The 24,220-nt window shown below is 43.5% G+C and overlaps 1 protein-coding gene across 1 annotated transcript; it reads right to left on the reverse strand.

Moving 5' to 3' along the window:
* Positions 1–12,336: 12,336 nt before the first annotated feature.
* On the reverse strand, positions 12,337–23,595 carry APOBEC1 (apolipoprotein B mRNA editing enzyme catalytic subunit 1). The gene is made up of 5 exons (XM_039220635.1): positions 23,580–23,595; positions 16,481–16,508; positions 14,279–14,676; positions 13,267–13,385; positions 12,337–12,486 (listed from the first exon to the last, which is right to left on the reverse strand). Exons 1-5 carry the CDS (start codon positions 23,593–23,595, stop codon positions 12,337–12,339), a joined length of 711 nt encoding a protein of 236 aa, XP_039076566.1.
* Between the last annotated feature and the right edge of the window lie 625 nt (positions 23,596–24,220).

The raw sequence follows: 24,220 nt of genomic DNA on the forward strand, positions 1-24,220 counted from the left end.
ACTCCTAAAACAGATGTCACATGGGGATCCTGGGTGGCTCAGTCGGGTAAGCGTCTGTCTTCAGCTCAGGTCACGATCCCACGGTTCATGGGTTTGAGCCCCGTGTTGGGCTGTGTGCTGACAGCTCAGAGCCTGGAGTCTGCTTCAGCTTCTGTGTCTTCCCCTGACCCTCCCCTACTCACACTGTCTCTCTCTGAAAAATAAACATTAAAAAATGTAATTAAAAAAGCACATGTCACAGTATGTATATGTAAATAGCAAAAACAAAGAAACACATCACAGTTGCCATTTTTGAGTGCAGAACTTATGCCTGTACTGGGGCTAATTGCTTTACGCTTTATCTCACTCAGTCACCACACTATAACCCGATGGTCAGTTTCACCAAAGTGGATTTACGCTTATATACCTGTGACTCCAAAGTCTACTTGTACTAATGTGGTTCATTTACTTGCAAAGCCCAACTCGATTTGCACATTAAAAGACTTATTTTCCAGTCATGGTAGACTAACTGTGGAAAAGTGAGATGGTTTTACTAGCAACTGAATGACTATAGTGACTACTTTTTCTGTCTTTTTTTCAAGGACCAAAATGCCTCTGTCTCTCTGAGTCTCCTTTTTTTCCCCTCTGAAGGGCTCCCCCTGCTCACCTCCCTTATTTTTTTTAAATTTTTAATGTTTATTTATTATTGAAAGACAGAGAGAGACAGAGCATGAGCATGAGTGGGGGGCAGAGAGAGGGGGAGACACAGAATCCGAAGCAGGCTCCAGGCTCTGAGCTGTCAGCACAGAACCTGATGCGGGGCTCGAAATCAGAAACCGCAAGATCATGACCTGAGCCAAAGTTGGGTGCTTAACCAACTGAGCCACCTAGGCGCCCGGCTAATCTGTTTTTTTTTTTTTTAAGATTTTATTTTGTTTTTAATTTTTTAAAATGTTTATTTATTTTGAGAGAGATTAAAGAGACCATGGGCAGGGGAGGGGCAAAGAGAGAGGGAAACAGAGAATCCTAAGCAGGCTCTGAGCTGTTGGCACAGAGACTGATGAGGGGCTCGACCTCACTAATCAGGAGATCATGACATGAGCTGAAATCAAGAGTTGGATCATGGGGCACCTGGGTGGCTCACTCAGTTGGGCGTCTAACTTTGGTTCAGGTCATAATCTTGCAGTTCATGAGTTTGAGCCCCGCATCAGGTTCTGTGCTGACAGCTCAGAGCCTGGAGCCTGCTTTGGATTCTGTGTCTCCCTCTCTCTCTGACCTTCTCCCACTTGCTCTCTCTCTCTCTCTCTCACGAATAAATGAACGTTAAAAAAATTTTTTTTAAGAAAAAATGCCTTAACATGATATGTAAAGCTTTCCTGAAGGCTGAAAAGTTTATTACCTTGTGGTATACAGATATTGGTAGGAAGCATGTAACTGTCTATAAAAATGTGATTTGGGATAAAACTAGGAAAACAGTTCAAACATTTCCCTCTTCAGGGGTTTGGATGTTCAGGGAGGGTAATTTTCCTTATTATTTTAAGACTCTAGATTATTCTACCTCTATTGGTTACCTGACTATATAATCTGTCTCTCATACAGCGCTCATTCCATATCATTATTCCACAAAACACCATGCATGTCCTCTACTTAATGACTAGTCAGGACCTGAGACAATGTCCCTGCCATTTATCTCTCAGAAAATATGACTGACTCACCAACCTTACCTTCAGAGGTCCTGTGGAATACTTTAGACTCCTCCACCAAGAGTCAACCACACTGCAATTATGGCTTTATCATAGCAACTTGTTCAAATTCCTGTGCATGACCCCAAGCCCAGGGAGAGCTATAGACCATCCGCCATCTTTTCTAAGATATTCGATAAGTTGTAGCATCAAGTGAAAGCATCAAGTACTAATAGAAAATCCTAGCTACAGAAACTGACTGGTTTGCCTCTTGGTATGTTTCCCCTCCCTCCAGCCCAGGCTTGAAGACTGCCCCCCACTCTTTAAAATTTTTTTAATGTTTATTTTTGAGAGACAGAGCACAAGTGAGGGAGGGGCAGAGAGAAAGGAAGACACAGAATCTGCAAGGGCTCCAGGCACAGAGGCCAATGTGGCACTCATGAATGGTGAACAGACTGAGCCACCCCGGCGCCCCTGCCCTCCCCCCTTTAAAGCTAGTGTGGTGATTGAATGAATAAGCCTCTTAGATTCTCATCTCCAACAACCCCTCTGTATTCAGTACACCCTTGCTGAATGCTGTGGCTCATAAACCAGAATCCAGTCCTAATAAAAATGAAAAAGAGTAAATGCTTGAGAAAATGCTGGCCTTCCTCTGAGTCCTTGGCCATCTCTAATACTTGATACAACGGGAAAGCCACGGGACCCAAGGAGAGGAGGGATCTAGTTGCTTGCACTCCATAGTTGGGTATACAAGAGGCGTCCCTAGATCCAATTCCACCCGGGTGTCCAAGTTGAGGGCTAGTGTCTCCTTTATTCCTGGCTCTGTAAGCCATAACGACTAACTAATGCATGCATCCACATGCTGGTTCACAAAGACAATCACCAAATATTGCCAGTGCCTACAGACCTGGGAAAAACAAGAAGGTATTTCCCACTGACTTCATACAAACAATCAGAATCCTTGCAGCAACAGATACACACTTGAGCTATTTACAAGGTGAGAATAGGGCTTAAGGGAGCCAGAAAGAGACAGTGAGGTGTCCTGGGGCTTAGTAACAGCTCAGGAGCTCAGGAGGCAAGGGGAAGGTGTGATTACCAGGATCTGGACAGGTCAGCTGCGCGGGGGTCACCTGAGGACAGAATTTGTCCGAAGTCACACACCACTGGAGAGAGAAGCACAAAGCCTGTCTAGGTTTATGCATAGCAAGATGTTCTAATCTCTGGACCATGAAACCTGTACAGCACAAATAACCACCTCTGAGTGTTAATCAAATAAAATCCACCCCTACGGTTTCATGGACCATATCATGGTCCATGAAATTTGGTTTCTTTTTCCTTCTAATTTAGATCCCACAGGGTCTTCACGTACCCTCTATCATAGAGGAGATCCAAATCCAAAATTAAGCCCAGAGATATAAAGAATATGGAAACCAGTGAGCTTCCAGAAGTTTAGAAAGGCCTTCATAAAGATTGGTGAAGTTGACTTAGAGTCTTAAAAACACAATGACGGAATGACAGAATAAGAAATAAGAAAGAACCTGTAATGATCATCTACTTGGAGTACAAACTTTCACCCTTTTTTTTTCCTCCTAAGAAAGTTACAATACCAGGGGCACCTGAATGGCTCAGTAAGTAGAGTTTGCGACCCATGGGTTCAAGTCCCATGTTGGGCACGAAGCATACTTAAAATTTTTAAAAATTAAAAAGGAGAGAGAGAGGGTTACAATACTATTCCTAATGAAATGTTTTCTCATTGGTTCACACAAAGATGAGATTTCATAAGTCTATACTACAAAATAAATAGGCGATAATGTATATGGCAGTGGAAACTTAAGCTCAGAATTCTATTCTATCCTATGTCCCACATGGCTCAGCTGTCCCATAATTTTAATTTATTCAAGTTACTGTTAATCTTTCTTTGGTACAGTGCCTGGGACTCTCATTGTTCTTAAGCTTCTCTTGACAACGGGTGTATTCTTTTTCTTTCTTTGTTTCTTTTTGTAATGAGAGACAGCACACCAGCAAGCAGGGGAGGGGCAGAGAGAAAGGGAGAAAGAAAATCTTTTTTTTTTAATTTTTAAATGTTTTTATTCATTTCTGAGAGAGAGCATGAGACAGCGGGAACAGGGGAGGGTCAGAGAGAGAGGGAGACAGAATCTGAAGTAGGCTCCAGACTCCGAGATGGCTGTCAGCACAGAGCCCGACGTGGGGCTCAAACCCACGAACCTTGAGATCATTACCTGAGCCGAAGTCAGAAGCTCAGCCGACTGAGCCACTCACGTGGCCCAGGGAGAAATAAAATCTTAAGCAGACTCCATGCCCTCAGCACAGAGCCCCATGAGGGGCTCGATCTCACAACCAAATCGCAAGATCATGACCTGAGCAGAAATCAGGAATTGGATGCTTAACCAACTGAGCCACCCAGGTGCCCTTATCTAGTGTATTCTTATGAAAATTTGTAATTAGTCTTTGGTGATTTAGGTTTGGGAATCACTGCGTGCCAGTTTCAGAACATGCCGGTTCCTAACAAGTATAGGATGAAGCCAAGTGACTGTCATTAATACAAGAAACATGAATAGCATCCTTCTTATTGTGTAAAAATTCTGTAGGTTTTTATGAGCAGGTCAAAAACTATGAGCCAAGTGTATACACAGGTACACACATCTGTGTGCTCTGGGATAAGAAGGGAGTTATTCAGAGAGTGACACGTTTGTTGGTTCCTTTGTCTCCGCTTTGACTTTAGCTCCTATGGCGTTCAGTTTCCTCTTTAATAATTAGGCAATGAAGCAGGGCTTTCTAAGCACACAGAAATGGTTCTGTCTTAGAAAAGTAACTTTATACATTCAAGAATATATCTATCGTGATAAAGGATCAGATTTTAGAAATATTAGATCAAGGGGCGCCTGGGTGGCTCAGTCGGTTAAGTGTCCGACTTTGGCTCAGGTTATGATCTCACGGTTTGTGAGTTCGTTAGAGCTCCGCTCGGGGTCCATGCTGACAGTGCAGAGCCTGCTGGGCTTTGTCTCCCACTCTCTCTGCCCCTCCCCTGCTCACTCTCTGTCTCTCTCTCAAAATAAATAAATAAACTTTAAAGAAATATATTAGATCAAAAGATTAAGTCACTGTCAGGGTGCTGATCCCTGATATAATGAGAGGATATACTGTTATATTAACTAGCAGGGGGATATTTTTTGAATTGTAATATCTGGAGGGAAATAGATCTGATAGGTAAAGAATGTTGTAGGAAATGCTCTTTTTGTCACAAGCAACTGCTTCCTGTCTAGTGAGGCAGTATAGCGGCATGATGACAAGGAAGTTAAACCCTGGAGGCAGAGTCATTTAAAACTTAACAGCTATGTGACAGGGTCAAATGTTTGAACTTTTTGTGCTTGTTTTCTCCTTTATAAAGTGGGAATAAAAATAATACTTACCCGATGGGTCACTTTGCTACCTGTTACGTATATGTAAATGGGTTCACATATAGAAACAACTTAAAACAGGACCTGGTACACGATGAATACTGTATATATTTGCTGTTTGTTATTTTTCCCCATTCAAACCAGTACATATAATCAAATATATATAAAACTTGTTTGCCCCTATTGATTTACAAAGCTACCCTTCTAATTATACAGAAACTTGTAGGTTTCCCAAACATCCAAGGTATAATTGGGGGGGTGGGGGGAGGGAGAAATACTTAATCTAGAACTCTGAAGCTCAGGGGAAAAAAAGTCAGGATTAGAGACATAGTTGTAGAATAATGAATAATAATACCTTTCATTTATTGAGTGCTTGTTATAGTCCAGGTTGTTCTAAATTTGATTCTCCTAACACTATGATGGAGCACCTGGGCGGCTCAGTCCTTTGAGCATCCCACTTCGGCTCAGGTCATGACCTCAAGGTTAGTGAGTTTGAGCCCCGCATCAGGCTCTGTGCTGACTGACAGCTCAGAGCCTGGAGCTGCTACAGATTCTGTGTCTCCCTCTCTATTCCCCTACCCCACTTGCACTCTGTCTCTCTCTCTCTCAAAAATAAAATAAAACATTAAAAAAAATTTTTTTTAAACACTATGAGGGGCACCTGTGTGGCTCAGTCGGTTGGACGTCCGGCTTCGGCTCAGGTCATGATCTAGCAGTTTGTGGGTTCAAGCCCCGCGTCGGGCTCTGTGCTGACTGCCAGCTCAGAGCCTGGAGCCTGTTTCAGATTCTGTGTCTTCTCTCTCTGACCTTCCCCTGCTCACACTGTCTGTTTGTCTGTCTTTCTCTGTCTCTCTCAGAAATAAATTCTAAAAAAAAATAAAAATCTTTAATTAAAAAATAAAAATAAAAATAAAAAAATTTTAAAAACACTATTATATACGTACTTTATTATCCCCATTTGGAGGAGGGAATGGAAGCAAACAGGTGAAGTAACTTGCCCCAGGTCACATCGCAGGAAGTAACAGACCTAGAACTTGAGCAGTCTGGAATTTCTAGTTTGTTCTATTAACTACCAGACATCATATTATCATATAAAATTTATATATTATTGGTTGGGCTAATATCCAGTGAACATAACAGTGCAACCAAACTAGCTATCTGATTGGCTGGTGCTCTGTTCTGATTAAGTTGGTGCATGGATGATATAATTTAATGTATTTTGACTATCACTTCTGATTATAGGTGGTAGTTGAAGCCATGGAAATGGATGAGATCTTTGGAGAAGTGGGTTTTCATAGAATGAGAAAACTAGTATTTTTTTTTTTTTATTTCTAGGAGAGAGAGAGACAGCGTGAGCAGGGGAGGGTCAGAGAGAGAGGGAGACACATGAGAAAACTAGTATTTTTTTTTTTTTATTTCTAGGAGAGAGAGAGACAGCGTGAGCAGGGGAGGGTCAGAGAGAGAGGGAGACACACACTCTGAAATAGGCTCCAGGCCCTGAGCTGGCAGTCAGCACAGAGCCTGACGCGGGGCTCAAACCCACGAACCGCGAGATCATGACCCAAGCAAAAGTTGGACGCTCAACCAACTAAGCTACCCAGGCGCCCCAGAAAACTAGTATTTTGAGCTCCATGAGAGCAAAGGTGAGGTCTGTTTTATTTTTTTATTATTATTATTTTAATGTCTTTGAGAGACCGAGAGCAAGCAGGGGAGGGGCAGAGAGAGAGGGAGACAGAATCCGAAGCAGGCTCCAGGCTCTGAACTAGCTGTCAGCACAGAGCCCAACACGAGGCTCGAACCCACGGACTGTGAGATCATGACCTGAGCTGAAGTCAGATGCTTAACTGACTGAGCCACCCAGGTGCCCCTGGTGGGTTCTGGTTTAGCCACTGCTATATTCCCAAATTGGTTTCACCCCATCTCTGCAAATACATAAAGGAAGATAAAGATTGAAGACCATCTATCGATGGCCTTAGCATAGGTTTTCCAAAGGAGTTGAGGAGCAAAACATAAGTAAATAAAATAACGAGTATACACTATGACTCTGAGAAACTTGGCTGGGAAGAAGTAGACCACATGAGAGGATCACATTATTGGAGAACAGAGGAAGAGTTGCCTTTTTTTATCTGGCATTTACAGCCTCGTTAATGACATTTTGAAAATTCCAACAGACCTTTAAGAATTCCACAAAATTATTCGAAAGTTCATCTACTAAAAGCAACTAGTGAGAACACCAGAAAAGTTCCGAAACCTGTTAAGAACACAAGGAAACAGCCAGACAGCAATGAGGGCTTACCGCTCAGTCACTTGACCTCCACCGCCTTTCTCCTTTTCTGTTCCGAATCAACCACAGGCTTGGTCACACCGTCCGCAAAGGTATCAATTGCAGTTGACTTTGCTTTCAAAACAGTTAATCCATTCTGGTTCTGACCAAAACATACTATTCTTCAAGCTTGATTGTTTAAATACGCCCACAATACCTATTTAATGACCTTATCAAGATTTCCAGTTGGTTGACCTTTCTGACTTTTCCCAACCCACCAGCCTTCTCCCCTAGTTTTCTTTCTTATTCGGCTCAGACTCAAACTCACCTGAAGCCTTTTGGCCCCTCACTTTATCGCTCTCACGTGCTAAAGCCCCAGCCTCACACTCCATGCCTGCTCTTTAACAGCTTGGTGCAACTGGAGAATGCCACACAGGAGGGCAGATTAAAGACTCTAATTTTTTTTTTTAATTTTCATGTTTATTTTTGAGAGAGGGAGAGAGACCGAGCACGAGTGGGGGAGGGGCAGAGAGAGAGAGGGAGGCTCAGAATCTGAAGCAGGCTCCAGGCTCCAAGCTGTCAGCACAGAGCCCGACGTGGGCCTCGAACCCACAGACCAAGAGATCATGACCTGAGCTGAAGTAGGACGCCCAACCAGCTGAGCCACCCGGGCGCCCCTAAAGACTGTAAATTTAAGATCACCATCCCAAATTGTTGGGAGGACTTTTTACCACAGTACCAGGCACGCTCCGAAGAGTGAAGAGGTGGATACAAAATGAGCAGCAGGCAAGAGCTTATTAGAATGTAAGATTAGAAAGGAAGAAGAGTAGAAAAGCTCTCTTTACAGAGAGGGCACTTCCGGGGACTATAGGCAAGGGTCCTTGTTTCATAAGGTTCTGGTCAGTCCTCCGCCATCCCTTCCCCCTTGTTCCTTCTAAGGATCCCTTATGGGTTTGAGGGTTCTAGGTGCTGGGTCGTCCATTCCTGATTGGCTCCTGTCCGTTAGATGAGGGGTGGTCTATGGCCGTACTTTGGTCTTTTGTCAAGTTCCAGAAGGGACACCTGAGGGGAAGAAGGTGGAGTCTGTTACATTCTCCAGAGGAACTTTATGCCTCAGGGGACTTCCTGCGGTCAGACACTCCCAGCATTGTTCCAAAATAGGTGTTTTTCCCCAGCTGAGACCTCAGGTCCTCATCTTTCCTTCTCTGCCTACCACGTCCTATCTTCTATCATCAAATGGGCCCTTATAACCATACAGAATAGTGAACCTACTCAGTTTTTCTTAACAACTTTCTCCCCCCACTTTGGGTGGGTGGAGGTGGAGATGAGTGAATATATTTACACCCTGGTAGCGGGAAAAGTCTTTCTAAGCCTTGCCAAAATCAAAAGTAAAGCAATTTAGTAACAAAGTTGATTTCCTTCACTCGAGGGAAAACAATCCGTGGATTTCAAACCCTGTCCTTCTGGCTCTTTTAAAATCATGCCTAAGTGCTTAGGCAATGAGTGATTAAGTCACTAGCCATTGGTGATCCACTTAACCTCCAGCCCCTTTCCCTCCTAGAAGGTCAAGGGGTAAAACTGAAAGTTCCAACCTTCTAATCACACAGGTTGCTTCCCCTGGCAACCGTCTCCCCCTCATCCCCACCCACCTGTCACTCCCCCCCTTAAGTGACCTGGGGCATTCCAAAAGTTGCCTCATTAACAAAACAAAAACCACTTTATTCGCTCTAGACACAGGAAATTCTAAGGCTTTTAGATATAAATCTTTTTAGGGGCGCCTGGGTGGCTTAGTTGGTTAAGCGTCTGACTTTCTCGCTTAGGTCATGATCTCACGGTTTGTACATGATCTCATGGTTTGTAGGTTCGAGCCCCGCGTCGGGCTCTGTGCTGACTGCCAGCTCAGAGCCTGGAGCCTGTTTCAGTCTGTGACTCCCTCTCTCTCTGACCCTCCCCTGCTCACGCTGTCTCTCTCTCTCTCTCCTAGAAATAAATTTAAAAAAATAGATATAAATCTTTTTATAAGAACAATTAATAATGGCATCGTTCACAATAGTTTAAAGAAAAATGCTAAGATAGGCTTCACTGAGATACCTAAGAAGTTCCCAGCCCCCTTATGGCCCCGCAAAAGACTGCCTTGTATCTGTATCGCCCCGCCAACCCAGGAGGACGGGTGAGGCCAGAGACTGAGCCAGTCTGACTCCATGATGAACAGTGGGAAGGCCCTGCTTAGAGCCATATCCTGAATGCTCAAACAAAATGTTTTAAAACTGAAGTAGTTTTGTAGAAAACACACTGACTTTTAGCCCCATGGCGTTCCTTGTCTGGCTAAATTGTACAATGTTTCAGTTTCTGATTTTCCTCATGTGACAAGCACTTTATGTGTTCATCAAACTCTTCTCTTCCTGGACTGTTTCTGTCTTTCTTAGAGTTGGGCGGGGCCACATGCCTGATTTTTAGTTAGTGGAATTGGGTCACAAGCAATGTCTGTCATCTCCAGTCCTTGATTCTAGAACACTCTTTCATGCTGCTTAATGCTTTGTCTCTTCTCTCTCCCCTCCTGCGTATGCTCTCTCTCCTGGGAGCTGGCTGAATGTGGAGAATTCAGTAGAGAGTTCCAAGGCCATAGGAGATGGTGGAGTGACCAGATGGAAGGAATCTGAGTCCCTTAATAACTACAGGCAGCAAGGACATTCTCAACCAATTTACATCAGGCTTCAATGTAAGCAAGAAATAACCTTTTTTGTGTGTTTAGCCACTCAAAGTTCAACACATTGTTAAATACAATAGTAACTCATTCTATAAATTCTGACTAATAAATCATCTATTACATCTTAGGAAGTTCTGAGTCAGAATCAAATAAAAACTGGTTCTGTTTCCCTTTCGCATCTTAGAAATTGGCTTCATGAAATTGTTTGTCCTAAAAAACACACAGCACAAGTCCCTATAGTTAAAACCCAAGATGGCCTCCAATTAATCTCATCTCTTGGGATCCAAGCCCTTGTGTGGGCCACTCCCACACTGAGTCCCGGCTGGCTGGTGTTACCAGTAGAATCCTGCAGAAGAAATAGTATGATTCCAAGACCCTGGCATTAGAGACAGGGCAATTTCCACCCTGGTGTCTCTTAGATGCTTGCTCTGTAGAAAACCTGCTTCCACATGAGGACATCTAAGCAGCCCTGTGGACAGGGACACGGCAAGGAACAGACCTTCCATCAACCACCAGCACCGACTTTCCAGCTACGTGAACGTGCCACTTGGGAAGCATATTCTCCAGCCTCGGTCAGACCTGGAGACGACTGCAGTCCTGGCCGACAGCTGGACTGAAACTCGCGAGACATCCTGAGCCACGAACACATGGATGCATTGCTCCCGAATTTCTGATGGAGCTGATATAATAAATATTTGCTGTTGTTTTAAGCCACAATGGATTGGAATAATTTGGGATGCAGCAGTAGATGACGCAATCTGTGATACCACTGATTGTTAAAATTCCTAGATTCTTTTTTTAATCTATTTCCTTCAGCGTTTTTGAGACATAGTGACATATAACGTTGTATAGTTTAAGGTATGTAACATAATAATTTGATATAATGTATATTGCAAAATAACCACTACAGTAAGGTGAGTAAACACATTCATCACCTCGTAGTTACAGTTGTGTGTGTGTATACATCTATATGTGTGCACGTGTGTGTGTATATGATATACACCACCTCTTCTTTTTTTATATATATATATTTTTATTTATTTCTAGGGGAGAGAGAGAGAGAGAGACAGCATGAGCAGGGGAGGGTCAGAGAGAGAGGGAGTCACGGACTCTGAAACAGGCTCCAGGCTCTGAGCTGGCAGTCAGCACAGAGCCTGACGCGGGGCTCGAACCCATGAACCGCGAGATCATGACCTAAGCAAAAGTCGGACGCTTAACCGACTAAGCCACCCAGGCGCCCCAACACCACCTCTTCTTTATCAATTTCTGTTGATGGACACTTAGGTTGGTTTCGTGTCTTGGCTTTGTAAATAATAATGCAATGACAATGGGGTGCAGATATCTCTTTGAGATAGTGATTTCGTTTCCTTCAGATATATACCCCAAAATAATTTTGGTGAATCATATGGTAGTTCTTTTTTTTTTCTTTAAGTTTTTTAAAGTTTTTAATTTATTTTATGGTAGGGGCCGCTGGGTGGCTCAGTTGGTTAAGTGTCCAACTTTGGCTCAGGTCATGATCTTGAGAGTTCGAGAGTTCGAGCCCTGCATAAGGATCGGTGCTGACAACTCAGAGCCTGGAGGCCGCTTCATATTCTGTGTCTCCCTCTCTCTCTGCCCCTTCCTGGCATGCCCTCTCTCTCTCTCAAAAATAAACATGAAAAAAACTAAAAAGTAATAAATAAAATTTTTGTTTTATTTTATTTTGAGAGAGAGAGAGCACATACAAGCAGGGGAGGGGCAGAGAGGGAGAGGGGGGGAGAGAGAGAGAGAGAGAGAGAGAGAATCCCAAGTAGGCTCCTCACTGTCAGCACAGAACCCTGTGAGGAGCCTGAACTCACAAACCATGAGATCATGACCTGAGCAGAAGTCAGACTCTTCTCTGATTTAGTCACCCAGGGACCCCTTATTTATTTATGATGCTATTGTGAATGGGATTTTTTAATTTTTCATTTTTAGGTAATTTGTTGGTGGTGTATAGAAATACCAACTGAAAACTTCTACAGTCCAATAGCACTCTTTCGTGGGGCATCAGTGTCTGCAATCAAAACAGTGTACACAAGGAATCATTTTTTTGTTTATTTATTTTTGAGAGACAGAGACAGACACAGCATGAGTGGGGGAGGGGCAGAGAAAGACACAGAGTCGGAAGCAGGCTCCAGGCTTTGAGCCAACAGCACAGAGCCGAGTGTGGGGCTTGAACTCATGAACCTCGAGATGACCACCTGAGCTGAAGTCGGACACCCAATCGACTGAGCCACCCAGGTGCCCCACACAGAATCATTCTATTCATCTCCAGGTCACAGGAAGTTGTATCAGCCCTGTAGCTAAAAGGATATGGGGTGGAATCGTTTGGTAATGGCACTTTTGAAGAGTAAGTCTGAACAACGTAAGCTGATTCTGACATCTTCTTAAAATCTTTAAGCAGGGAGGGAGACTCTGGAAAGAAAAACAGAATAATGTTTTTCTTGATACTATTATAACCACAAACATTTTAAAACATTAGTTGGAAGACTATTGAGCAACTTTCAAGAGAATACAAATGGGACACCTACATTTCTTCAATAGGATGACACACAGCAAGATGGGAAAAGAGAATGTCTGCAACTCTGTATAGCCAGGAAGTGTGGTAATCATAATAACATCAAATTAATGTGGAGTCCATGTGTATCTTAAACCAGTTTGTTCTCTTCTCCCACTTATTTCCTGCAGAGAATGTCTTGTTCTTCTCACATTTTTTTTTGTTTTAAGTTTACTAATTTATTTTGAGAGAAAGAGAGAGAACGGGGAAGGGGCAGAAAGAGAGAGGAAGAGAGAGAATCCCAAGCAGGCTCCATGCTGTCAGCCCAGAGCTGGGTGACGGGCTCAGTCTCACCAGTTGTGAGATCATGACCTGAGACAAGATCAAGGGTCCGACTGAACCACCCAGATGCCCCACTCTCACACTTTCTTAAGATAGGTCAAGAAGTTAAATAACTAAATTTCAATATAAATGGCAAACATGTCAATTTATTAAAAAAAAAATCAAAGAAGGATGTTTCTGTGGGCATCAGAATCTTTGTCCTTTAACGTGACTGGCCAGAGGGGCTCCTGGAGGGCTCAGTCGGAAGATCATGCAAGTCTTAATCTCAGGGTCATAGGTTCGAGCCCCGCATTGGGTGTAGAGATTACCGAAATAAATAAAACTTTAAAATAATAAAATAAAGTAAGGTAACTTACTAGAATTATGCAGTGGAGTTCCAGGGCATACAGCGTCATCCAGACAACAGGGTATCTGGGCCAGTGGTCCTCCTTCCCAGGTGGGTAGTTGACAAAATTCCTCCAGCAGTGATCATACTCTAAGGAAACACACATCTTGGTTCCTTCAACTAATAGAGCAGAAAGTGACTTTAAGAGCGCCCAACTTGTAGATATACTTTACATAAAGCCCTTCAGCCTATTTGCCATCGGAGATGGGCTAACCTGCCCACAATCCCTAAAAAGAACAACATGCTTTATTTGAAGATGGCTGATAGGTCTCCATGGCAGGTTGGAAGCATCAAAAAGAGAGCCCTCGTTTTCCATATTTTCCTTGCTATGAAGGGCAAACTTAGTCCTTTCTCATGTTATTTTGGACTTTTGCTTCTTTTTTTTTAAGTTTTTTTTTAACGTTTATTCATTTTTGAGAGACAGAGAGACAGAGCAGGAGTGGGGGAGGGGCAGAGAGAGAGGGAATCGCAGAATCCAAAGCAGGCTCCAGGCTGTGAGCTGTCAGCACAGAGCCCGAATCGGGGCTCGAACCCACCAACTGTGAGATCATGACCTGAGCCAAAGTTGGACGCTTAACCGACTGAGCCAGCCAGGTGCCCTTTAAAGGTTATTTATTGGGGCGCCTGGGTGGCTTAGTCGGTTAAGCGTCCAACTTTCGCTTAGGTCATGATCTCGCGGTTCGTGGGTTCGGGCCCGGTGTCGGGCTCTGTGCTGACTGCCAGCTCAGAGCCTGGAGCCTGTTTCAGAGTCTGTAACTCCCTCTCTCTCTGACCCTCCCCTGCTCCCCTGCTCATGCTGTCTCTTTCTCTCTCCTAGAAATAAATAAAACATTAAAAAATAAATAAATAAATAAAGGTTATTTATTTAGGGAGAGACAGAGAGAGAGCACAAGTGGGGGAGGAGCAGAGAGAGGGAGATTTGAGGCAGAGGATTTGAAGCAGCCTCTCATCAACACTTAAGATCCTCTGTTCATTGTTTTTACCTGGGACTCTCATGACCTGGACAGTCACACCACTGTTAATGAGGTCCCTGAGCCCTTGCCGGTTTTGCTGATCCACATGCCAGAAAAGGCGAGATACATAAATAACCAGAGTCATGCCAGGATGTTGGCTCAAAAATTCTCTAATGGCCTTGGAACATTCCCAACAGGGACTCCAGGACAGGAACCAGGTGATGGAGCAGCTGACGGGTGTGCAAAAACGTCTTTCTGAAGTGAATTTTTCTATAAAATTGAGCTCGACGTGTTTGGTGGTATTTTTGCCTGAGTTTCGCCAGATCTTGTGGCTTGTGCCCCACTGGATTTCATAGAGCAGACAGGCCTCTTTGCGGAGTTCTCTGGGGTCGAAGAAGACTTCAAATTCCCAGGGCTCAATTCTTCTTCTGAAACATAAAAAGCACCCCCATGTTATCATGTTATCAGGCAATCTTTAGAGGGACCCTAGGAATAATTTCATGGTCCCCTCCTCTATCACACGGATCTAAAACATGACATCTTAGGAAAGTCTTTTTTTCCTAATCTATTTCTCAAAGTTACCTAAGTAGGTCCATTTGAATTATCAGAGTTTCTCTCACAAGCAGAGTGAAGAGGGTTTTCCCAACTCAGGTTATTTAGCTCCACTGTCTGATACTATTGCTCAGTAGTTTTGAATTCAGGTATAAATATGTAGAGATGCCATGTCCCAATTTCTACTCTTCAACATTCCTCAGTGGACTCTAACTAGATTTTAGGTAGAAGCCTCGAACTGCCAACAAGATTCTATTGCTGGGGAGCCTGGGGGGCTCAGTGGGTTAAGTGTCCGACTTTGGCTCAGGTCATGATCTCACGGTTTGTGAGTTCGAGCCCCGCGCCAGGCTCTGTGCTGACAGCTCTGAGCCTGGAGCCTGTTTCAGATTCTGTCACCCTCTCTCTCTCTCTCTCCCCTGCTTGTGCTCTGTCTCTCAAATATAAATAAATGGGGAAAAAAGAAAAAAGTTTCTATTGCCAAGTCTGAAGAGAGAAAAAGTCAGCCTCAGGATTCTTCCCCCTGAGAGTCTGTATACTAATTCCTCAGATGAAAAAAATTCAAATCGCTCCCAGTGACCTCTTTATTCATTTACTTGTTAAAGATTTTGTCTTTAATAATCTCTACACCCAATGTGGGGCTCAGATTTACAACAGCAAGACCAAGAGTCACATGCTCTATAGACTGAGCTTGCTGGGCACCCCTCCCAATGACATCTTTAGATTTAATACTTTCCGTGCCTCAAGGCTGTAACTCAGGGGAAACTCAAGATGGTAATGAGGACTCTTGTTTGCCATGTGGCTGAGTCATCAGCTTATTACATCCCAATATTTCCACTCATCCCTAAAGCATTACACTGATTTACTACATAGATCAGTCCTCCCACCCATCATGAGGTAATATATTCCCTGACAAAAGTCCCCCTGATATAATGCTAGGTCTGAAAAATGGGGACATAGTATAAAATAAAAAGATGAAATCAGACTGCCAAATGATCTCTATGGACCTTTCACTAATGGCTATAAAATCGTGCAATTTAAACAGAGAAGAACAAAGATAAAGCAGCAATAGAACAAAGCTGGAAGCTAATTTATTTAAACAGAAACCAAAAGACATCGAAACAAAGATTTAGAAAGCTATAATTGTAGGGCGCCTGCGTGGCTCAGTCAGCCGAACGTCCGACTCCTGGGCCCACATCAGGCTCCACATGGAGACTGCTTGGGATTCTCTCTCTGTCCCCAACCCCTAGCTCGAGTGTGCCCTTCTCTCTCTCTCTCTCTCTCAAAATAAATAAATAAACTTTTAAGAAAGCAATAATTATAGAGAATGAAGTTAGAAAAGGCAAAAAGAAAGAGTGGAAACATGATAAAAGAAAGGAAAATATGGAAAGCTATAGTCCTACAGCTCTTAAATCTACTTATTCTTGTTGAACCAAATGCTCACTGTGATGGTATTCTTCTTTTTTTCTCATATAATGTTTATTTATTTTTGAGAGAGAGAATGCAGGGGAGGGGCAGAGAGAGGGAGACACAGAATCCAAAGCAGGCTTCAGTCCCTGAGCTGTCAGCACAGAGCCCGATGTGGGGCTGGAACTCACCAACCGTGAGATCATGACCCGAACTGAAGTCAGACGCTTAACCGACGGAACCTCCCAGGTGCCCCCATGATAGTATTAATCTTACCTCAAGGTGGCGTCTCCAGCTGAAGGCCCTGTTGACCAAGAGATGATTATGTCAAACAACACTCACGCACAACTTTAGCTAAGAAAAAATACTCTGTTTTTCTAAACCTGCAAACCATACCAGAAAATGGGGTTAAAAGATTCTCTCCTGTATTAATTGGATTGGACCCTCAAGAAAAGCAACATTTTTAAGGGCGCTGCCAGAATCTATTTGCCCAATCCCAAACCAAGTGACCCTCCTTAAGGCTCCAGCAAGAATGACTAAGTGCAATGAGACAGTCATTCTTTAGAGGCTCCCATGTGTGATTTCTACAGGCGTTCATAGAATTCTGTACCCCCTTCATCACAGCGATTATTATGCTATATTTTTTATGGAGCTATTGTTTTAATATTTATTTTTTAAAATTTATACCCAAGCCAGGGTGCGTGGGTGGCTCAGTTGGTTGGGCATGCAACTTCGGCTCAGGTCATGATCTTGCTATTCACAAGTTCAAGCCCTGCATCGGGCTCTGTGCTGACGGCTCAGAGCCTGGAGCCTGCTTTGGATTCTGGATCTCCCTCTCTCTCTGACCCTCCCCTGCTCACGCTGTCTCTCTCTCTCTCTCTCTCAGAAATAAATAAAACACAAAAACTTTAAAAAATAAAATAAAATTTACACCCAAGTTAGTTAGCATATAGTGCAATAGGGATTTCAGGGGTAGATTCCAGTGATTCATCCCCTGCGTATAACACCCAGTGCTCATCCCGACAAGTGTCCTCCTTAATGCCCTTTGTCCTTTAGCCCATTCCCCCACCCACAACCCCTCCAGCAACCCTCTGTTCATTCTCTGTATTTAAGAGTCTCTTATGTTTTGTCCCCCTCTTTTTTACATTATTGTTGCTTCCTTTCCATTATGTTCATCTGTTTTGTATCTTAAAGTCCTCATCTGAGTGAAGTCATATATTTGTCCTTCTCTGACTAATTTCATTTAGCATAAACCCTCTAGTTCCATCTGCCTAGTTGCAAATGGCAACATTTCATTCTTTTTGATTGCCGAACAATACTCCATTGAGTATGTGTACCACATCTTCTTTATCCATTCATCCGTTGTTGGACATTTGGGCTTTTTCCATACTTTGGCTATTGTCGATAGCGCTGCTATAAACATGGGGTGCACGTGCCCCTTAGAAACAGCACACCTGTATCTCTTGGCTAAATCCCTACTGGTGCAATTGCTGGGTCATAAGGCAGTTCTAGTTTTAATTTTTTGAGGAACCTCCATACTGTTTTCCAGAGTGGCTGCACCAGTTTGCATTCCCATATCATGCTATATTTTGATTGGTACTTACCTGACCATAATCACAATGAATTGTAAATAATGTAAGATATGGATTATGAAGATCTCATTCTAGACCCTATCATCACACTGCTTGAAACATGTTGGCAATAGATATTTATTGAACAAATGACAATGAGTCTCACTACTATCAGTTACGGGATAGCTAAATATATACATAGAGTGACAGAGACAGAGAGAGAACAATATTATGCAGAGAAACTGGATCTCTCATATATTGCTGGTGGGAATGTATATTGGTACAGCCACTCTAAGAAACAGGCAGTTTCTTAATTACTATTATTTTTTAAGTTTACTTATTTACTTTGAGAGAGGGGAGGGGCAGAGAGAGAATCCCAAGCAGGCTCCATGCACAGTGAGGAGCCTGACACAGGGCTCCATCTCACAACCGAGAGATCATGACCTGATCTAAAATCAAGAGCCGATCGCTCAACCGACACCTAGGTGTCCCAGCAGTTTCTTAATTAAAAAAAACAACCTTAATTAAAAACCTGGATGGCTCAGTTGGTTGATCCTCTGACTCTTGATTTCAGCTCAGGTAATGATCCCAGGGTTGTGGGATCAAGCCCTGCATCGGCCTCCATGCTGAATGTGAAGCCTGCTTGGGATTTTCTCTTTCCCCTTCTCTCTCTGCCCCTCCCTCCCACTCTCTCTCTCTAAAATTAAAAAAAAAATTAATTAAAAAATTTTAAAAATAAAAGCAACAACAATAATTGAAAATGCAACTACCATAAAACCCAGCATTTACTTCAGAGGCATGAAAATGTAGGCTCCCACAAAGGCTGTATGCAAATGCTTCTATCGGTTTGATTTGTAATATCTAAAAACTGGCATCGACCTAGATGTCCAGATGTTAAACCATCTATGGTAAATCTATACCATGGAATACTATTTAGCAATAAAAAAGGAACAAACTCTTGATACATGTAATAATCTGGATGAATCTCCAAGGAATTATCCTTGAGAGACAGGGGTACAATCTCTAAACGTTGCATTCTGCATGATTCCATTTATCTAACATTTTGAGTGACAAAATTTTAGAAGTGAGGAGAGATCAGTGGTTCTCAAGAACTAAGAACAAGGGTGGGTCAGGAGGAAGGAGGGGTTGGTTATAAAAGTTGTTATAACAGTCTCTGTACTGTTAGAATTTTCAGATATGACCATGGTAGTGAATACACAGGTGACAAAATTGCATAAAAGTAAATACACACAGAGGCACCTGGGTGGCTCAGTTGGTTACACAGCCGACTTGATTTCGGCTCAGGTCATGATCTCATGGTTTGTGAGTTTGAGCTCCCACGTCTGGCTCTCAGCTAACAGCTCAGAGCCTGGAGTCTGCTTCGAATTCTGCCTCCTTCTCTCTCCCTGCTCCTCCCCCTCACACTCTCTCTTTCAAAAATAAACATTTAAAAAAAAGAAAAAAGAATGAAAGAAACAGCCAAGAGCCCTATTTGGTCCCTGTGCCCACTAATTTGCAGTCACAGAGCAACATGATACCAAGAATGGCCAAAAAGAGGCTACAGCAGGTAAGACACCCTGAAACCTGGCAGATTTACAGTCTGTGCAGGGAAGGTGTGGGAGGGGTTCACTCATTCACCCTTCCAACAAATGTTAAGGAGGAGCTTACTCAGTATTAGGTACAGGAACAGGGAACAAAACGAATCCTTACCTTTATGCTCGTGGAGTTTATATTCAAAGCCATGGGTTTTATTCAAAGTATATGGGAAGGCTTTGGAGCATATAAGGGCAATTCAAGTTCAAGTACTGAATTTTAGAGGCCCGTGTCTCTTGAGACTCAGAGCTTTGAGGACAAAATGGGCACTGACCTCGCCCGAATTGAGAATACTCATGGTGCAGAATTCTAAAACTCAGAGAGCAGAAATGCAACGCATTTATTTTATTTGGAGAAACATGGACATTTATTCTGGCAACAAAAGTCACATTAAGGGTTTGCTGCTTGGTTACTTGAAAGCTAAAATTTGCCTGGGGAAGTGAGAGAAAAGGATCATAAATCAAAAGGCTCCGCTATCATCACCAGTCTCTCTTTTCCAAGAGAGAGGAGACACCAAGCAAAAAGGTCCACTCACAAGATATGGTTTCTCAGTGGATCCGACTGCCACCTCTGAGGGGAAATGGCCATATGGGGGGAGACGCAAGCAGGAGGTTCAGTCCATCCTCCGGACCAAACCGGAGGTGGTGTTTTTAGATCAAGAAGAGTCACAAGACTTGGGAGACACTTCCTCCAAAGCAGGAGGCATTTTGCCCAGAGCTGAGTGTGTGTGTGTGTGTGTGTGTGTGTGTGTGTGTTGAGGGGTTCAGAGTGTGCCACTGAGGCATAAAAGCTATTTGGATCTGGGACACCTGGGTGGCTCAGTTGGTTAAGCATCTGACTCTTGAATTCTGCTCAGGTCATGATCTCACGGTTCGTGGGATTGAACCCTGAGGAGCCTGCTTGGGATTCTCTCTCTGTCCCCCTTCTGAAAATAAATAAACTTTAAACAAGATTTTCAAAACCTATTTGGATCTGAAGAAATTTGAAAGTAGGGCCTCTTGGGGCACCTGGGTGGCTTAGTCAGTTAAGCATCCGACTTCAGCTCAGGTCATGCTCTTGAGGTCTCTGGGGTTCGAGCCTCGTCGGGCTCTGTGCTGACAGCTGGGAGCCTGGAGCCTTTTTCAGATTCTGTGTCTACCCCCCTGCCCCTCCCCTGCTCATGCCCTGGTGTCTCTAGCTCTCAAAAATAAATAAAACATTAAAACATTAAAAAAAAAAACAAAAACAAAAGAAAATAGACCCTCTCCCACCGAAATCCCTTATTTTTCCTACAGGCAGAATCCTCCAAAGGAACTCAAAAGAAATCAATGGTCATAAATCCTATCCCCTGAAATAACCAGGAGAGATGGACTCTTACCACTCAAGATACACAGACACACAGCCATTGTCACAAAACCATTGTATGTCGATCTATTCTTCTCAGAGCCCATCTATCATTCCTAAAAGTCTGTTTTCCCTTAACAGCCCTTCTGTCTCTCTGCTTTTCTTATTAATAAGGTATATAAGGGGCGCCTGGGTAGCTTAGTCGGTTAAGCGTCCGACTTTCGCTTAGGTCATGATCTCGCGGTTCATGGGTTCGAGCCCCGCGTAGAGCTCTGTGCTGACTGCCAGCTCAGAGCCTGGAGCCTGTTTCAGAGTCTGTGTCTCCCTCTCTCTCTGACCCTCCCCTGCTCACGCTGTCTCTCTCTCTCTCTCTCCTAGAAATAAATAAAAATATTTTTAAAAAAAAGGTATATAAGCCTCAAATTCTAACCACTCTTTGAGTCATGTTTTTTTGAATTCTTGTATGAATTTTGTCTTTTCTTCTATTCATCTGTCTTTTGTTAGGTTAATCTACAGGCACCCAACAACGAACTCTAAGAGGGTAAAGGAGAAGTTTTTCCTCCACAGCTGTGTGTCTGTATGTGTGTGTGCGAGCGCGCACATGTGCCTACTATGTCTGCTTGTGCATTTGTACTGGATGGTAGAGAGGTTCCCCAAAAGGGAAGTATGCATAGCACACTTTCCTGGAAATGAAAAATAGTTCTAGCTGGAGTGTGGGACCTTTAAAAAGAGAAATTAGCCAGATGTACAGAAAAAGGACAGTCAGTGGGGCACCTGGGTGACAGTCGGCTAAGCGTCCGACTTCGGCTCATGGTCATGATCTCGCAGTTTGTGAGTTCAAGCCCTGCTCAGGGCTCTGTGCTGACAGCTTGAGCCTAGAACCTGCTTCAGATTCTGTGTCTCCCTCTCTCTGCCCCTCCCCTGCTCACCCTCTATCTCTCTCAAAAATAAATAAACATTTAAAAATTAAAAAAAAAAAAAAGAGGACAGAGTCAGGAAGTGTAACTTGAGAATAAACTTCTCATCCTTTAAAAGGATGTATGGGGAATTTCAGCACTGAGATGGGGGTAGAAGAGGGTGACTAATACCCTGGAATGGGTGCTTCTCAGACCTTAATCCACATTGGGGCCTTTGAACCTGCTGGTCCACTCAGAGGGAGCCCAGTAGAAGCAGGGACCATACCTGTAGAAGAAGCCATATTGTTTTAAGTTTATTGATTTATTTTGAAAGAAGGAGGGCACGAATAGGGGAGGGGGCAGGCAGAGAGAAGGAGAGAGAGGGGTGGGGGGGAGAGAGAATCTGCCAGCGCAGAGCCTAACAAGAGGCATGAACTCAGGAACCATGAGATCATAACCTGAGCTCAAATCAAGAGTTGGACACGCAAACGACTGGCCCACCCAGACCCCCCTATAAGAAGGTCATATTGATGACATGAGGACACTGGTGAAGCAGCAGTGAGAGCCCTCAGAAAGGGAGAATGAGATATAGTCTCAGTATCTACCCCTCCAATTGCATTATTTAATTGTAATTAAACAAATTTTTAAAAATGTTTACTTACTTTTCAGAGAGAGAGACAGTGCAAACAGGGGAGGGGCAGAGAGGGAGGGAGACACAGAATCTGAAGCAGGCTCCAGGCTCCAAGCCGTCAGCACAGAGCCCATCACCGGGCTCGAACTCATGAACCATGAGATCATTACCTGAGCCAAAGTCGGACACTTAACCGATGGAGCCACCTGAGCACCCAATGTATCTATTCCTTCAATTCAAGACAATGATACCAGCCACATGATGGGACGGTTTGAGGGATAAAACACACCACCCACCTTCAGTGAAAAGTCCAGGATAACTAAATAATGCCTTTAGTCTTTCCCCCAGCAGGCCCCTCACAGGAGACTTTTAACAGAGAAAAAGAACAGTGGAGAAGGGGTGCCTGGGTGGCTCAGTCAGTTAAGCGTCTGACTTTGGCTCAGGTCATGATCTCATGGTTTGTGAGTTTGAGCCCCACATCAGGCTCTGTGCTGACAGCTCAGAGCCTGGAACTTGCTTCAGATTCTGTGTCTCCCTCTCTCTTCCCCCAACCCTCCGCCTGCTCATGCTCTGTGTTTCTCTGTTTCAAAAATAAACATTAAAAAAAGGCTTTCTTTTCTTTAAGATCATTTATTTATTTTTTAAATTAATTTTTGACAGAGAGAGGGAGAAAGACACATTGTGAGCAGGGGAAGGGGAGAAGGAGAGAGAGAATCCCAAACAGGCTCCTCACTGTCAATGCAGAGCCCGATGTGGAATTCAATCCCATGAACTGCGAAAGAAATCTGAACCTGAGCTGAAATCAAGAGTCAGACCTTCACCGACTGAGCCACCAGGCACCCTGTTGCTATTTTAAACTGTTATTTAACAGTTGTATTTTTTACTGAATTTTTTATTATGGTGAAACAAGCATCGATTTGGTGTCATTTGATCAAAATCATTTGTGGATGTGAATAGTTAGTATTCATAATAATAATAAATCCTGTTTAAGAATAATATGAATATATTGGGGCACCTGGGTGGCTTAGTTGGTTGAGCAGCCGACTTCGGCTCAAGTCATGATCTCCTGGTTGTGGGTTCGAGCCGCCCGTGAGGCTCTGTGCTGACAGCTGGGAGCCTGGGGCCTGTTTCGGATTCTGTGTCTCCCTCTCTCTCTGCCCCTCCCCTGCTCATTCTCTGTCCCTCTCAAAATAAATGAAGGTATTTAAAAAAAAAAGAGTATGAATATATGAACAAATAGGAAAGATGAAAACCACTCAAGGACACAAGCATAGGCAGGACACACGCACACACACACACACACACAGAATCTCTGCACTTTTCATGAATATAGAGCTTGCCAGCCCCCCGGTCAGTTTTACCTTTGTCAGTGGCCATGGTGCTCCGTCACTGAACTTTTCCCCCTGGAACTGTGCCTTGTGCTGATCGCTCTTACCAACCACATGCCTGAACATCGTAGGTGTGACCACTGATACCTGGCTTGCAAAGAAGATGACTCAGTCCTGAGACTCGGGCAGTTACCAGGTATCTAGACTGTACAAACCAGGAGCAGATTAAGAGGGAAGGCGGTGTGGGTATCTGCATTAATGTGTTGATAAGAAAGCTTATGATTCTGTAGAGTAAGTCACGGAGGATATCCACATTTCTACGTTCTTCCCTGAACTTAGAAGTTTCTAACTTCCCTTTTTTAAAAATTAAAGTTCAGACAAGAGCGACTAATCATTCTTCATGAGGGAGGGTGAAGGAAGAACAAAGGGAAGAGAGAATTGACAGGTTTTAGAACCAGAAGACTTTCAACTTTACCTGACCAAGACCCTGTAGACTTACCCTTTCGTGATTATTTACTTATTTCTAACTTCCTCTTATTTTGCTCTTTGCCCCCAGTCCTGTTGGAATGGGGAGGGACACCGATAGATGCAAGATCAGAAGGACTTTAGCCTCTGAGTTGGGTAATTAGTATATAAGTCCTAGGTGATCTCTCCTCCTACGTAAGCTAAGGTTA

The sequence above is a fragment of the Hyaena hyaena genome, unplaced genomic scaffold (genome assembly GCF_003009895.1).
Source record: "Hyaena hyaena isolate Hyena2069 unplaced genomic scaffold, ASM300989v1 scaffold_909, whole genome shotgun sequence".
NCBI lineage: Eukaryota > Metazoa > Chordata > Mammalia > Carnivora > Hyaenidae > Hyaena > Hyaena hyaena.